Below are 14,611 nucleotides of genomic sequence, written 5' to 3' on the forward strand. Positions count from 1 at the left end.
ATCCCACCTCAAAAACAACAAACAAAAAACCCAAACAAAAGAATAGGGAAGCCCTCCCCAATGAGATTATACTGCAGACATGACTCGCAGCAAATGAAGAAACAAGTGATATTGATGATCAGGGTGAATGATCTGGCAAAGGGAAAGGCAGGTTTCATAAAGCCACAAAGTGGGAGCATGTCTGAGTTCTGGTATATGATTAAGAGCAAGGGGGGTTGGAGAGATGCTTGGCGATGAAGGCGCTTGCCTGTGAAGTCTTAAGGACCCATGTTTGATTCCCCAGTACCCTCATAAGCCAGATGCACCAGGTGGCAAATGTATCTAGAATTCATTTGCAGTGGCTAGAGGCAAAAAAATCAAATATTTAAAAAATTTTCATAATTAAAAAAAAAAAGCCTGGTGAGATGGTTCATGCCTTTAATCCCAGCATTTGGGAGGCAGAGGTAGAAGGATCTTTGTGAGTTTGAGGCCAGCCTGAGTCAACATAGTGAATACCAGATCAGCCTGGGCTACAGTGAGATCCTACCTCAAAAAAACCAAAAAGAGCAAGGAAAAATGGCTCAGCAGTTAAAGCAATTGCATGCAAAACCTAATGACCAGGGCTTGATTCCCCAGTGCCCGTGGAAAGCCAGGTGCACAAAGTGGCACAAGCATCTGGAGTTCACCTGAGTGGCTAGAGGCCCTGGTGTGTCCGTATTTTCTCTCCTTCCAAATAAATAGAAAATTAAAAAGAACAAGGAGGTCATCATAGCTACAGACAATGATGATTACTTAGGGTCTAACAGACCAACATTAGGACTTTGTAATTTATTATGTCTAATATGCACAAGTGGATTAAGAATACAAATGTAGGGCTTGAGAGATGACTTAGCAATTATGGTGCTCGCCTGCAAAGCCTAAGGATCGAGGTTTGATTCCCCAATAAGGCAGATACGCAAGGTGGTGCATCTGGAGTTTGTCTGTAGTGGTGGGGGACCCTGGCATGCTCATTCTCTAAGTATCTGCTTCTTTGTCTCTCTCTCAGATAAATAAAAAGATTAAAAAAAAAAAAAAAAGAGGGCTGAAGAGATGGCTTAGTGGTTAGTTAAGGCACATGCCTGTGAAGCCTAAGGACCCAGGTTCCTTTCTCCAGGTCCCACGTAAAGCCAGATGTACATGGTGGCACATGTGTCTGGAGTTCATCTGCAGTGGTTAGAGGCCCTGGCGTGCCCATTCTCACTTTCTCTCTTTCTCCCTGTCTGTCTCTGATGATGATGATAATAATAAGAATAAGAAAGAATACAAGTATCTAGCCAGGCATGGTGGTGCATCTGTTTAACTGCAGCATTTGGGAGACAGAGGTAGGAGGATTGCTGTGAGTTCAAAGCCAGCTTGAGACTGCATAGTGAATTCTAGGTCAGCCTTGGCTACAGCGAGACCCTACTTTGAAAAAACCAAAAGAATATCTCATGATCAGTAAATTTAAACACTTGTATATTTATTCCAATAGTAAGATCAATGAGTTTTCAAGCCATTCAACACTATGTTGTCTTACTTACAATAACTGTTGCAGCTTTACTATATGCCACGTAGCCCTCAGGATTCTCCACTAGGTATCCCATGGTACCATTTGTATTCGTTATGGTCACTGAGTTTCGAACAATGCTTAAAAAAAAAAAAAAAAAAAAAAAACAAAAATAACTCTTAAGTCTTCATTTTGAAAGTCTTTGAAATAACCTGAAAGTAATTATTTCTATAAAATAATCTTCTATCTGTCCATATACCTGTCTTTGACCTGTATCTTAACATAGTGTTCATTACGCCACACTTTGCTGAGTTTTAAATCATGGAACTGATCTTCAATAAAATTGGCAAGATTTTCATCTTCTTGAGAACCAGCGTCACGAGGGACAAATGTATTTTGGTTCAGCTGCCTGGAAGAAATTAAAATGCTTAATTAAAAATAAATAAATGTAGCACACAATGCTGATCTCTGGCCTCCACATGCACATATACACATGTGCGCACACACACATATAAACACATATACACATGCATGCCACCCACAAATGCAAAAATTAAACAAAAGCATTTAACCCAATTAAAAAGTTGTTTTAAAAACATAACTCAATATTATCCTTCATTCTTAAAATAAATTAAGTATGACTCAAAACTGCAGAGACAGCTAATGGTTGAGGCGCTTGCCTGCAAAGCCTAAGGATCCAGGTTCAATTCCTCAGTACCCATGTAAAGCCAAATGCACAAGGTGATGCATGCATCTGAAGTTCATTTGCAGTGGCTAGAGGCCCTAAAGTGCTCATTCTTTCTTTCTCTTTCTACTTGAAAATAAATAAAAATTCACTATGTAGCTCCAGGGTGGCCTCAAACTCAAATCCATCCTCTCACCTCTGCCTCCTGAGTGCTGGGGTTAAAGGCATGTGCCACCACACCTGGATTGTTTTTAAAAGTGTCCATATTTACCAAAAAGCACTCTTTTAAGAAGTCTCATCTGATACAACACAGCTGGATAAGAGAGTTTTAGGGGTAATAAGTAGCATAGCTTCCAGAACATCTGTAGACGTAAATACTATTGATGAGCAGCACCTCTTTGAAGCGTTCTGAATTCCCTAGCACCAAATTCTTCCTTGTCTGACCTCCCATAGGGCTTTATAAATATACTCATCATATTGGTTCCTGGGGTTTTTGTTTTTTTGGGGGGGGGTGGAGGGGAAATATGGGAGTCTATACTTTCACTTTATCATACATAATGCTTACTGTATATAATGTATACACAAATAATGGTATTCAGACTGGGCTGGAGAGATGGCTCAGCAGTTAAGAGCACTTCCTGTACAAGCTTAAGGGTCTAGGGTGGCCTGACTATTGCTCAATCCCCAGGACCCACATGAGCAGCTACATGTGGTCTCATGTGTCTGTATCTCCAGCCCCCTAGAGGAGTAGAGACCTAATAATTGCCACTTATGGGAAAAATAGCAAGTTCCAGATCAGTAACAAGACTTTAGGTTCAAGTAAGAACAAGTAGAAGGCTGATAGAGCAGGAACCTCAACATTCCACTGCAGGTGACAGCACCCTGCTGCAGGATGGAGTACTCATGGCACATGCATGTGCACTCACACACACAACCCAGAAACTAAAAAAGAATTACAGTGTTATTGAAACTGTAGGAAACCAGCAAAAGGTGACAGATGAATTTGTTTAACATAGAGACAGAAATTACAAAGGTACTACTTAATAGTAGATACTAATGGGTGAAAACCAGCAGAAATCAAAGAATATTAGAAATACATCAAAGACAAATAAATCATGATCTACAAAGGAAAGAAAGCTATTGGCAGCATGACATTATAAGAGATTCGACAGATCAACAAAGCAGAAGAAAGCCTAACAGAAAGCAACAACCTATAAAGAAATAAATAGTTGGCAAAAAGATCAAGAACCTCTGAACTTGTTTAGAAATGACTCTCCAGAAATGTTCTGACTTTTCCCATCAACACAGCTTCAAATACTTACACACATGAGTTTCCTCCATCTGAAAAAGCTCTTCAAGTCTATTGCACTGTTGTCTCAGTGCATCTAACACACAAAGAATTCGTTCAGATTCTGAGGTTGAACCTGAAGCAGCTCAAGCCTACCTGATGGTATTAGTAAAATCTATGGGATTCAGTTTCTCTGACAGCATTGCTTTGAGGTCTTCCCAATATAAGCGAGAAGGTAGTTGAGGAACGTCTTCTTCTGTCTTGAAGTTATCTAACTTGTATGTATCCGTTTCTGCCAGTCTTTCGCACTCATCTTTTGGTGCTACACGTTTACAATAGCCCAGGTAACCAATCATAAATCCTAAAGAAAAAAGTTTTAGAGCTGAACATACAGAATTCATTTATACTGTAGGTACTGTTAATGCCAGCTAAGCATTGAGCATACTGTTTTGATTTGGTTTTGTTTGTATGTGTGGTAGGGCATGTGTGTCATGTATGCATGTGTATGTGGAAATGCATGTGCCCCTTATACAAACATGGAGGCCAGGAGTGTGACGGGTGTCTTTCTTCCATTGCTCATCCACTTGTTTCCTTAAGACAGCCTTTTACTGATCCTGGAGCTTGCTATTTCCGTAAGCCCAGTAATTCTTATGTTTCTGCTCCCCATAGGACTAGGGTTATAGACATGTATAGCCATGCCCAGCTATTTATGTGCGTGCTGGGGAACTGAACTCACACAGTCTCAGGCACCCTTAGGGTCTCATGCTTGCATAGGAAGCTCTCTTAACTGCTGAGCCATCATCTTTCTAGCCCCCCGATTTTTAAATTCTACGTGGTTTGAAAGCAAATTACAAACTTCAGTTTTGTAGAATTTAAACCATTTATAATCCCAATAAATTATGTAACTATTTAAAATAGTCACCTGTTTAAAGCATAGGTAGGTAACCTTACAAGGAGCTTTTCTTTTAAAAAAAAATTCTATTATTTATTTATTTATTTGAGGGGGGGGGAAGAGAGAGAGAGAGAGAGAAATAAGCAGGGGGAGAAGAGAACAAACGCGCCAGGGCCTCCAGCCACTGCAAACGAACTCCAGATGCATGCACCCCATTGTGCATCTGGCTTACATGGGTCCTGGGGAATCGAACCTGGGTCCTTTGGCTTTGCAGGCAAACACCTTAACTGCTTAACTCCAGTCCAGGAGCTTTTCTTGAAACCTCAGGCTAAGTGTCTATGTGCCAAATATCCTGTGAATATTTCTAATATAACATTTGTACAGTATTAAATGTTAATCTGCTTCCCCTATTCCACCAGATTAAATTCAGAATCTTAGTCATCATTGTATTCCTAGTGTCTAGAACAGTGGCACTTAAAACATACTAAATAAATATCTGCTGAATTGAAGTAACAGACTTCCAAGGGGGTTATAAGGAATACTTATATTAAGTTTTGAAGGGCCACTCTTACCAATCAAGAAAAAGATGATTACTGCAATAGTTGCGTAGCAGATCCTTCCATTAAACTTTTTTGGTTTTGTGACATTTGCCCTCACGTTATGGTCAGCATTTTCTTCTTCATCTACAGCTAGTTTCATCTCCACGTGACTATTATCTCCATCTACTTGCCGAGCCAGGCTAAACCGGGTATATGACAGTGGTTCTCCACCAAACTGAGAGGAAACAAGACAAAAGAATATTAAGACATGCCATGACATAATATATGTTCATAAGGGAAAAGAAGTCATCTTTCAAATCAAAGTTTTTCTCTGTGTCTAGTTCTGTCAATGGCAGATCAAGGTTGGCTTCATACCACTCCCAGTCATTCAGGGTTTCTCTTCTGTATATCTCCTACTATGTATTTTCTTAAAGGGATTAGAATGTTGGGTATGGTGGCACACAGCTTTAATCTTAACACATGGGAGGATACAGTTGGGCCCAACCTCAAAAAACAAAGATTAGAGGGGATACTTCCACCATATTACCCAGGCTTGCTTGAAACTCCTGGGTTCAAGTGATCCTCCTAACTTAGCCTCCCATGTAGCCAGAAGTATTGGACCATGATTATATCCAACTCTCTACTACAGATTTTTATTTATTTGCAAGTAGAGTGAGTACGAGCATGCCAGGGCCAAGTGTAACTGCAAATGAACTCCAGATGCATGTGTCACTTTGTGCAACTGGTTTAACACAGGTACTGGGGAATAGAACCTGGGAGGTCAGGTTTTACAAGCAAGTGCCTTTAACTACTGAGTCATTTCCCCAAACTTCTACTACAAATTTTGATTAATGATTTCTTTAGTCTATTTTTCCTACTTGACTATCCTCTCCAAAACACTCAAACCACCCTAAAATAATCTCACATTACTTCCCATAACTAACCACAACTTGAACTCAAAATACCCATAAGTGGGGTATGGTGATACAGTCCTATAAACCCAGCACTTAGGAGACAGGGAGATGGATCATGAGTTCCAGGACAACCTGGGGCCACACAGCAAGAACTTGCCTCAAAAAAGCATAAGTAAGAAAATAAGTCACGTGTGGTGGCACATGCCTTTAATCCCAGCACTGGGGAGGCAGAGGTAGGAGGATCACTGTGAGTTTGGGGCCAGTCTGAGACTACATAGTGAATTTCAGGTCAGTCTTGGCTATTATTTTGAGACCCTACCTCAAAATAAGTAAATAAACAAATAATAAAACAAATAAATAAATATTACTGGGAATCCTAGCACTTGGAAGGCAGAAGTAAGAGGACTGCTTTGAGTTTGAGACTTCCCTGAGACTACATAGTGAATTCCAGGACAGCCTGAGCTAGAGTGAGACCCTACCTCAAAAATCCACCAATAAATAAATAAACAAAAAGAAGAAAAGCAAAATAAATGAATATAATCTAATTTTTCTTTGTGGGATCTGTTATTGCACAAGACTACCACTTTAAATGTACAAGAATGCCTGTGACATCCATGGGCATTATTAGCTCATGCTCAGTGGGTAAGTCATACCTATACACAGCAAGCACATTTTGTAGACACAGAAGTATAGGTAAAATTATCTTACCAAATTAGAGAATGCTGATCTGGCTTGATCCATCATTCTGAGCTGCCACACAGAAGCACCTAGAAGTAGAACAGAGAATTAATATTAGATTCACTGTATCAGACTAGGGAGGGTTTTTTATTTTAAGACTAAATTATCATTTAAAGTTACTCAAATATATTATGACCTCTCTAGAAAAGACTTTTTTATTTGTTTATTGACACAAAGTGTCACTATATGGCTCAGACTAGATTAAACAAAGCTCCTCTTGTACCAACCTCCCTAGTGTTAAGATTACAAGCATGCACCACTATACTTGGCTCCTAAAACATCCTTTACTAAAGCTGGGCGTGGTGGCACATGCCTTTAATCCCAGCACTTGGGAGGCGCAGAAGTAGGTGATCTCCATGAGTTTGAGGCCACTCTGAGACTACACAGTTAATTCCAGGTCAGCCTGGATCAGAGAGAGACCTACCTCAAAAACCCCAAAAAATAAAAAATTAAAAGCCCAGTGTAGTGGTACATGCCTTTACTCCACCATTTGGGAGGACAAGGTAGGAAGATTGCCTTGAGTTTCAGGCTACAGAGTGAGTTCTAGGTCAGGTCAGCCTGGGCTAGAGTGAGAGCCGAAGGGGACAACAAACAACAACAACAACAACAACAAAGAAAGCTGAATATGGATTAAATTCTGGAAAACAGTACTACATTTCAACTTAGATTCTGGGAATATGATATTATGTTCTTAAATTAACATTGAAGAATTTAGCCTTTGTTGAGGCTACTTAACAGTCACTGTATTATTTCATTTTTTTCCTACAGGCTTGAAAATTGAAAGTTAAAAAGTTAAAAATGTGGAGAAAGGGCTGGGGAAATGGCTCAACTGGTAAAGTATTTGCCATTCAAGTATGAAGACATAAATAAAGCTGGGTGTGGTGGCACACATGGTTAATCCCAGCACTCAGGAAGCAGAGGCAGGAGGATCACTGTGAGGTTTTGGCCAGCCTGGGCTAGAGTGAGAGTCCACCTCAAAAACAAACCAAAACAAAACACCTGTAATCCAACTGCTAGGAAGACAGAAACAAGATGCTCTCCCCACCACCCAAGGCTTGCCCACTAGTTTATCTATCCAAACTGCTGAGTTCTGGGTTCAATGAGACACTCAAAAAATAAGGTGAAGAGCAACTGAGAAAGACACTCAGTGTGACCTGTGGTCTCCACCTGTGCACAAACACACACAGGTGCCTACACAATACAAATATGCACATGCACACATTCATGTCAAAAAGTAGGGAAAGTAGTTAGAATTGTTATTCCTGATAGTAATTATCAAAATAACTCTTCTGGAGACACAGTCTCCCTATGTAGACCAGGCTGGTCCTGGAATTCATGATTAAAGACATCCCCCCTCCAAAAAATAAAAATAAAAAACACAAGAAATTAAATCAAAACTGTCATGCTATAAGATCACAAAATGCTCAGCCTGGTCTGGTGGCACAGCATTTGGAAAGCTAAGGCAGGAAAATGGTGAATTCAAGAGCAGTCTGGGCTACATAGAGAGACTGTCTCAAAAACCAAAAATAAGCTAGACATGCCATTAATCCCAGCACTAGGGAGGTTGACATAGGAGGACTGCTGTGAGTTCTAGGTCAGCCTGACCCACAATGAGATCCTTCTTAAAAACAAAACAAAACAAAACAAAAAAAACAAGCAAGCAAGCAAACAAGGTACCAAAGACCATAAAATATCTCTATTAGGCAAGGAGAGAAATGTTAAATCTGCTGGTTAAATTGCTACAAAAAATGATTTGGCATCTCCACACATAAAGGACAAAAGACAGATTATGCTATTTTGCAAATGAAAAAGGTCAGTTATCTCAATGACTAAGTGATTTGTTCAAGGTTGAAATCCTATAATTTAAAATGGACATTTATTTATTCCATGCTATCTATTTTTAAAACTTTCCTTGCTGGGTGTGGTGGCGTACACCTTTAATCCCAGCACTTGGGAGGCAGAGGTATGAGGACCACTGCAAGTCTGAGACCACCCTGCAACTACACAGAGAATTCCAGGTCAATTTGAGCGATAGTGAAACCCTACCTCAAACAACCAAAAACCAAATAAACAAAAAAGCAACACCAAACTTTTCTTATCTACAAGAACACATATCACTTAAACAATCTCTGAGGCAAATGCAGATTTAAAAAGACAGGGGGGCTGGAGAGATGGCTCAGCGGTTAAAGCACTTGCCTGCAAAGCCTAATCACCCAGGTTTGATTCCCCAGGACCCACATAAAGCCAGATGCACAGTGGTGCATGCACCTGGAGTTAAGTTTGTTTGTAGCAGCTGGAGGCCCTGGGATGCCTATTCTTTCTCTTTCACCTTTCTACCTCTGTTTAAAGTAATTAAAAAAAAAAAAATAAAGGACATTACATGTAAATAGGTTTACCAAAGGTCTCCTTTCTAGGCCAAAAGAGTGGTTCACACCTATAATCCCGAGACTCACAAGGAACACTAGGTTTATGGCAAACTTGAGTTACACAGTAAGACCTGTATCAAAAACAAATAAGTGTTGGAGAGATGGTTTAGTGGTTAAGGACACTTCCTGCATAAGCCCGAGGGGGCACAAGACCACTGAGTTCAATTCTCTAGGGCCCATGTAATAGCTGGACATGGTCACAGGAGTCTAATACTAAGTCCAGTGGAGAGCTGGGGCTCATGAAAATGGCAAACTATCCAACATCAGTGGAGACTCATCTCAAGGAAACAAGTAGATAAGCAATGAAGCAGAACACCTGGCATTCTCCTCTGGCACACATGCCCAACAGGTGCTATATGCGTGTGTGCATGCACCTCCTACACACAGACAAAAAAATTCTTTCTAAAAACTTATTACCCAAACTAACTTTATTTTATATTTTAGCTGGGCGTGGTGGTGTACACCTTTAATCCCAGCACTGGGGAGGCAAAGGCAGATTGGATCACTGAACTCGAGGCTACCCTGAGACTACGTAGTAAATGAATTCTAGGTCAGCCTGGGCTACAGCGAGACCCTACCTTGAAAAACCAAAAACAAACAAACAAACAAACAAAAACAAGTCACTGCAGATGCATTAACCACTTTGGGTATCTGGTTTTACATGGGTACTGGGGAATTGAACCTGGGTTGTCAGGCTTTGCAAGCAAGAGCCTTTAACCACTCTCCAACCCCTAAACTAACTTTTAAAAATTTCTAAACTTTAAAGACCAAAGTCACATGCAGTGGGTCATACATGTTCTCAGAAGTACAATCTCTTGAACCTTCTGGTACACAGCTTATCACTACCACTGCACCAGAACTACACAGATTAATCGCTAGAACCAGAACTATAAGGTCCCACCCTGAGCCAATTTTAATCACCCATTTCTAGGAAAAAACAGCTTCCAAGTATAACACACATCTGAAGAGCCATTCCTAAACTTTTCTAGTTTTAAATTAATTTACATAGCAGTACTAGGGATCCAACCCAAGGCCTAAGTACACCTTTTTTTTCCCTCTAAGAAACAAATATTATTTCTACTTCAACTCATCTCAAATTAAGGATTAACAGCCTGGGCTAGTGAGACCCTACCTCGAAAAACCCACATCAAGTCAGAAAAAAAAATAACCTAAGAAATGTCCATTTCAATCCCATTACTTAACTTTACATCTGTGGACATGCCACAGTAGTTCCATGATATTCACAAAAGTTCCTCAGAGGTATTATATAAAACAAACTTGAGTCATTTAAAACTTCACATGTAGCAAAGTAGCTTCTTATTAAAGAAGCTCTTTAGAATTTTCTTCCATGTGAAGTGACTCTACATTTATATTCTGGGAAGCATGGAAAAGAAACTTTTATACCACTTAAAACACGATTCTTGTCTACGAAGTGCTGAGAACAGGCCATATCTAAACCCAACAATTCTTATTTGGCTTATTTCAAATGTCACCACCAATGCTGACAATTGTCACTGGCAACAGACCACACAGGATCTTGATTTTCACTCATACATTTTTGATGTTTTCAATGATGACTAGGAAAACTATTTAATTCTCACAATAATAAAAATTAAAGTGGGCTGGAGAGATGGCTTAGTGGTTAAGGCCAAATGCACAGTGACTGACGCAAGCTCACTAGGTGGCACATGTGTCTGGAGTTCTACTGCAGTGGCTGGGGACTCTGGTGGCTAATTTTCTCTTTCTCTCATAAGGAAAAAGGCCAGTCTGTTGGGCTTGCCTCAAAAAAAAAAAAAAAAAATTAAAGATAAAATATAGGTCCATGTGTTCTGAACCATGAAAGGAAACAAATGTCTGAAATATCCTGAAATGTGTGCTAGGCAAAACCTAAGTGAATAAATAAGCAAAATACAGTGATTAAGTAATAGACTACTCTGGAGTATCTCAAAACCAGGGATCTAACACCTTCCAAGGCTCAGGGTCTAATGCAGAAGTGGTGGAAAGAATGTATGAGCCAAAGGAAGGGTAGGACTCCTTACAATGTGCTCCCTCCAGACATAAAATGGCCTGGATATCCATGACCTCATAGTGCCTGACACTACCTACACAAGACCAGCATAAGAGGAGGGAAAGATCACGACATCAAAATAAAAGAAAGACTTATTGAGATGGGGAGGGGATATGATGGAGAATGGAATTTCAAAGGCAAAAAGTGGGGGAGGGGGGGTATTACCATGGGACATTTTTTATAATCATGGAAAATGTTTTAAAAAATTGAGAAAAAAATAAGATTAAAAATAAAAATACTTTCAAAATTAACCCAGGGATCTAAACTGGGTGTGATGGCACATGCCTTTAATCCCAGCACTCAGGAGGCAGAGATATGAGGATTGCCATGAATTCGAGGCCACCCTGAGACTCCACAGTGAATTCCAGGTCAGCGAGGGGGGGGGGGGGGTAGAGTGAGACCCTACCTTGAAAAACCAACATCCAAACCAAAAACAAAACAGGGATCTGTACAGAAAGCTGGGGATTTGGGTATCTATCAAAAGCCTTTCACTTACATACCTATATAACATATTCTAGGCTTTTCTGTGAAATAAGGCATTTACTAGTTGTGGGAAGTCTACTTAAATTTAGAAAACATGTCACCATTTTAAGACCTTAGGGCTCAAAAAAAGGGAAGTTCCTCTATATCTGCTTTTGAGGCCCTGTTCTAGAGATCTATGTTGTCTTACTTAAGTTTACTGTCATGCCCAGCATGGTGGCACATACTTTAATCCCAGCACTTGAGAGGCTGAGGTAGGAGGATCGCTGTGAGTTGAGGCCAGCCTGACAGTACATAGTGTGATAATATGTCAACCTGGGCTAGCATGAGACCCTACCTCAAACACAACTGTGAAGGTGGCATGCACCAGTAATCCTAGCACTTCAGAGGTGGAGTTTAAGGTCATTCTTGGCTACAGAGGGTGCTGTATGTAGGACAGCCTGGGGCTACATGAGATCCTGTCTCAAACAAACAAATGGGTGGGGGGAGGGAATGCAATCCCTGGCTTTAACATATATTCTTCCTCTGCTTCTTAAAATCCTACTTATTTGTTCTGCAATTAGCTCAAGGACTATTTCTAGTATCTTTTCTGCCTTCTCTCCCCATCCTAAAACTTGATACTGAATTATGTGGCAATTATGAAGAGTAGAGATTCTTTACTTCTCAAGCCAGGCGTTTTGTGGCATGGGCTTTTGATCCTAGCACTTGGCAGACAGAGATAAGAGGATCCCTGGGAGTTGAATGCCACCTTGGGACTACAAAGTACATTTCAGGTCAGCCTGGGCTAGAATGAAACCCTACCTTAAAAAAAAAAAAAAAAAAAAACAGAGAGCCAGGCGTGGTGGCGCACGCCTTTAATCCCAGCACTCAGGAGGCAGAGGTAGGAGGATCGCCAAGAGTTCGAGGCCACCCTGAGACTACATAGTGAATTCCAGGTCAGCCTGAGCCAGAGTGAGACCCTACCTCGAAAAGCCAAAAAAAAAAAACAACAAAAAAAAACAAAACAAAGAAACAAAAACTGGGCTGGTGAGATGGCTTAGTGGTTAAAGCATTTGCCTGTGAAGCCAAAGGACCCTAGGGCCTACATAAGCCCAAGGTAGTGCTTGCATCTGGAGTTCAGTGGTGGCTGAAGGCCCTGGCATACACTCACTCTCTGTCAAATAAATAATAATAATAAAACCCCACATTGTTACCAGTGATTTAAAACAATGTTAAACTGTGGACTTCTGAGCATGGAGTTTATTATAATCCCAAGCAGAAAAGCAAAATACTCAGAAAAATCCACATGTAATTTAGAAAACCTCAACTATTTTCTGAGTAGACAAGGTACAGATATCAGCTTAAATGTCTTTGACAATGAGGTCAAATTTCACAGATCAGAGACACCTGCATCAGCACCTAGTATTCTAAACTCATCTAAAGGCCTAGAATAAAGGTATCAGGTAGCCAAATACTTCTGTAACAGCAGGGCAACTCTTTCCTACTTCAATCCTCATAGAAGACAAGGAAAGAAAGAAAACACGAAGAAGACAGCAACCCAGTCTAGTTAAGTAACGTACCAAGCAAGGTCATTTCAAGCAGTGAGCAAGGAGTGTTCACTGATCATTCGTCACCAAATATTTTCTTACTCTTCCCACCACTTCAGAGAGCTGTCCAACACAATGAACACAACAGATCTACAGTCCTTTGACCATGCTGTTATTAATTTCTAAATAGTTTTTACAAAGCAGCCTTATTCTTACAGGACTGCTAGTAACATTCGTAATGTGAGTATCTGCAGCCGATTCTGCCCTGGAAAAATTGAGACTCCCTGTATCAGGTCATAAGAGATGGTGCTGGGGCTCAAATGTACAGTTCTCGGAAACTGTTAGCGAAATGCCCATGACACACTCGTAACAGACCTGGACAGCACTTCCTTTTCAGCAGTTAGACCGGGCCTGCTAGGGGCCGTAAGAAGCGAAGGGTTACGAGTCCAAGGTCACCCAAGTCCCAGACAGGAGACTTCCTGGAGCAGCCACCACGTGCTCCAACCGAGCACGCCGGCGCGGCCGCGGCACACAGCCGGGGTCCCTCCGCTCTCCACCCGCGCACCAGGGCCGGCTTCTCAGGGCGAGTTAGCAAGGCGCACAGCGCGCGAGGGACAGCTGGAGGTGGCACGGGGCTGCAGACGACCGGCGACACTAAGCACAGCGCCCCAGCCCCACAGAGAAGCTACGCGACGGTCCGCTCCCCGGGAAGGCGGGGAGGGCCGCAGCAGACGCCCCTCCGCCCAGCAGCCCGGCCCTGCGGCCGGCTCCCGCAGCCCGGCACTCACAAGACAGCGCCTCCTCTGCGCGGCTCGCGCTCGCCGACAGCCACCCGCGATGCCGACGCGCTCTGGGGCGATGGCCACCGCCAACCAGCGGCTTAAACCCGGCCCCGCCCCTCCGACCCCCTCGGAGTCTCGCGTCACTTCCTGCCTCACGTACACCTAACGAGGTACCGTGCGCCCGGCCGAGATGCGCGCGCAGACGGTCGCTTACCTCGAGGCGCGCCCCCGAGTGAAAAGGCGCCAAGGCGCAGGTGCTGGGAGAGGGCGCCCGCCGGCCGGTCTTGTTTCCTCTCGGCGCGCTGCGGGTGGGCGCTCCGGAGCCCTTCGCCTAACCTTGACGGGGCCCTGCAGCGTAAGGTCAAACGTCCTAACCTTCGCTCCAAAATACAGTCTTAGGAAACTACATATTGCGAATAGATGTTTTGCAACCTCAGAAACAAACTTAAAACAAAACAAAACAAAATTAAAAGCAAATTTGTTTTTTTTCTTGTTGTTGTTTGTTTTTCGAGGTAGGATCTCACTCTAGTCCAGGCTGACCTGGAATTAGCTATGTAGTCTCAGGGTGGCCTCGATCTCATAGCGATCCTCCTACCTCTGCCTCCTGAGTGCTGGGATTAAAGGTGTGCGCCACCATGCCTGGCCAAATTTGTATTTAGGATGAATCCAAACAACATTTGAAGCAAAACTGGCAAAGTACTTCACATAATATTTAATGCATGAGACAGTGGAAGAGAAAGTAGAAAAGAATGACTTAATGGTGATAAGA

General features: G+C 42.0%; 1 protein-coding gene across 2 annotated transcripts in view; it reads right to left on the reverse strand.

Annotated features, from left to right (window-relative positions):
• The window catches only part of Tfrc (transferrin receptor), a 34,547-nt gene extending 20,597 nt beyond the window's left edge, over nucleotides 1-13,950 (reverse strand). The window contains exons 1-6 of one of the 2 annotated variants that reach the window (XM_045151909.1): nucleotides 13,849-13,950; nucleotides 6,531-6,589; nucleotides 4,942-5,143; nucleotides 3,634-3,838; nucleotides 1,764-1,913; nucleotides 1,539-1,644 (exon numbers count right to left, since the gene is read on the reverse strand). In XM_045151909.1, coding sequence (XP_045007844.1) covers nucleotides 1,539-1,644; nucleotides 1,764-1,913; nucleotides 3,634-3,838; nucleotides 4,942-5,143; nucleotides 6,531-6,566 — 699 coding nt within the window. In that variant the 5' untranslated portion in view covers nucleotides 6,567-6,589; nucleotides 13,849-13,950. Of the gene's footprint in view, nucleotides 1-1,538; nucleotides 1,645-1,763; nucleotides 1,914-3,633; nucleotides 3,839-4,941; nucleotides 5,144-6,530; nucleotides 6,590-13,435; nucleotides 13,518-13,848 lie in introns of those variants that run through there. The other variant, XM_045151910.1, reaches the window with a different exon arrangement.
• Between the last annotated feature and the right edge of the window lie 661 nt (nucleotides 13,951-14,611).

This window comes from Jaculus jaculus, chromosome 6, assembly GCF_020740685.1.
Source record: "Jaculus jaculus isolate mJacJac1 chromosome 6, mJacJac1.mat.Y.cur, whole genome shotgun sequence".
Classification (NCBI taxonomy): domain Eukaryota; kingdom Metazoa; phylum Chordata; class Mammalia; order Rodentia; family Dipodidae; genus Jaculus; species Jaculus jaculus.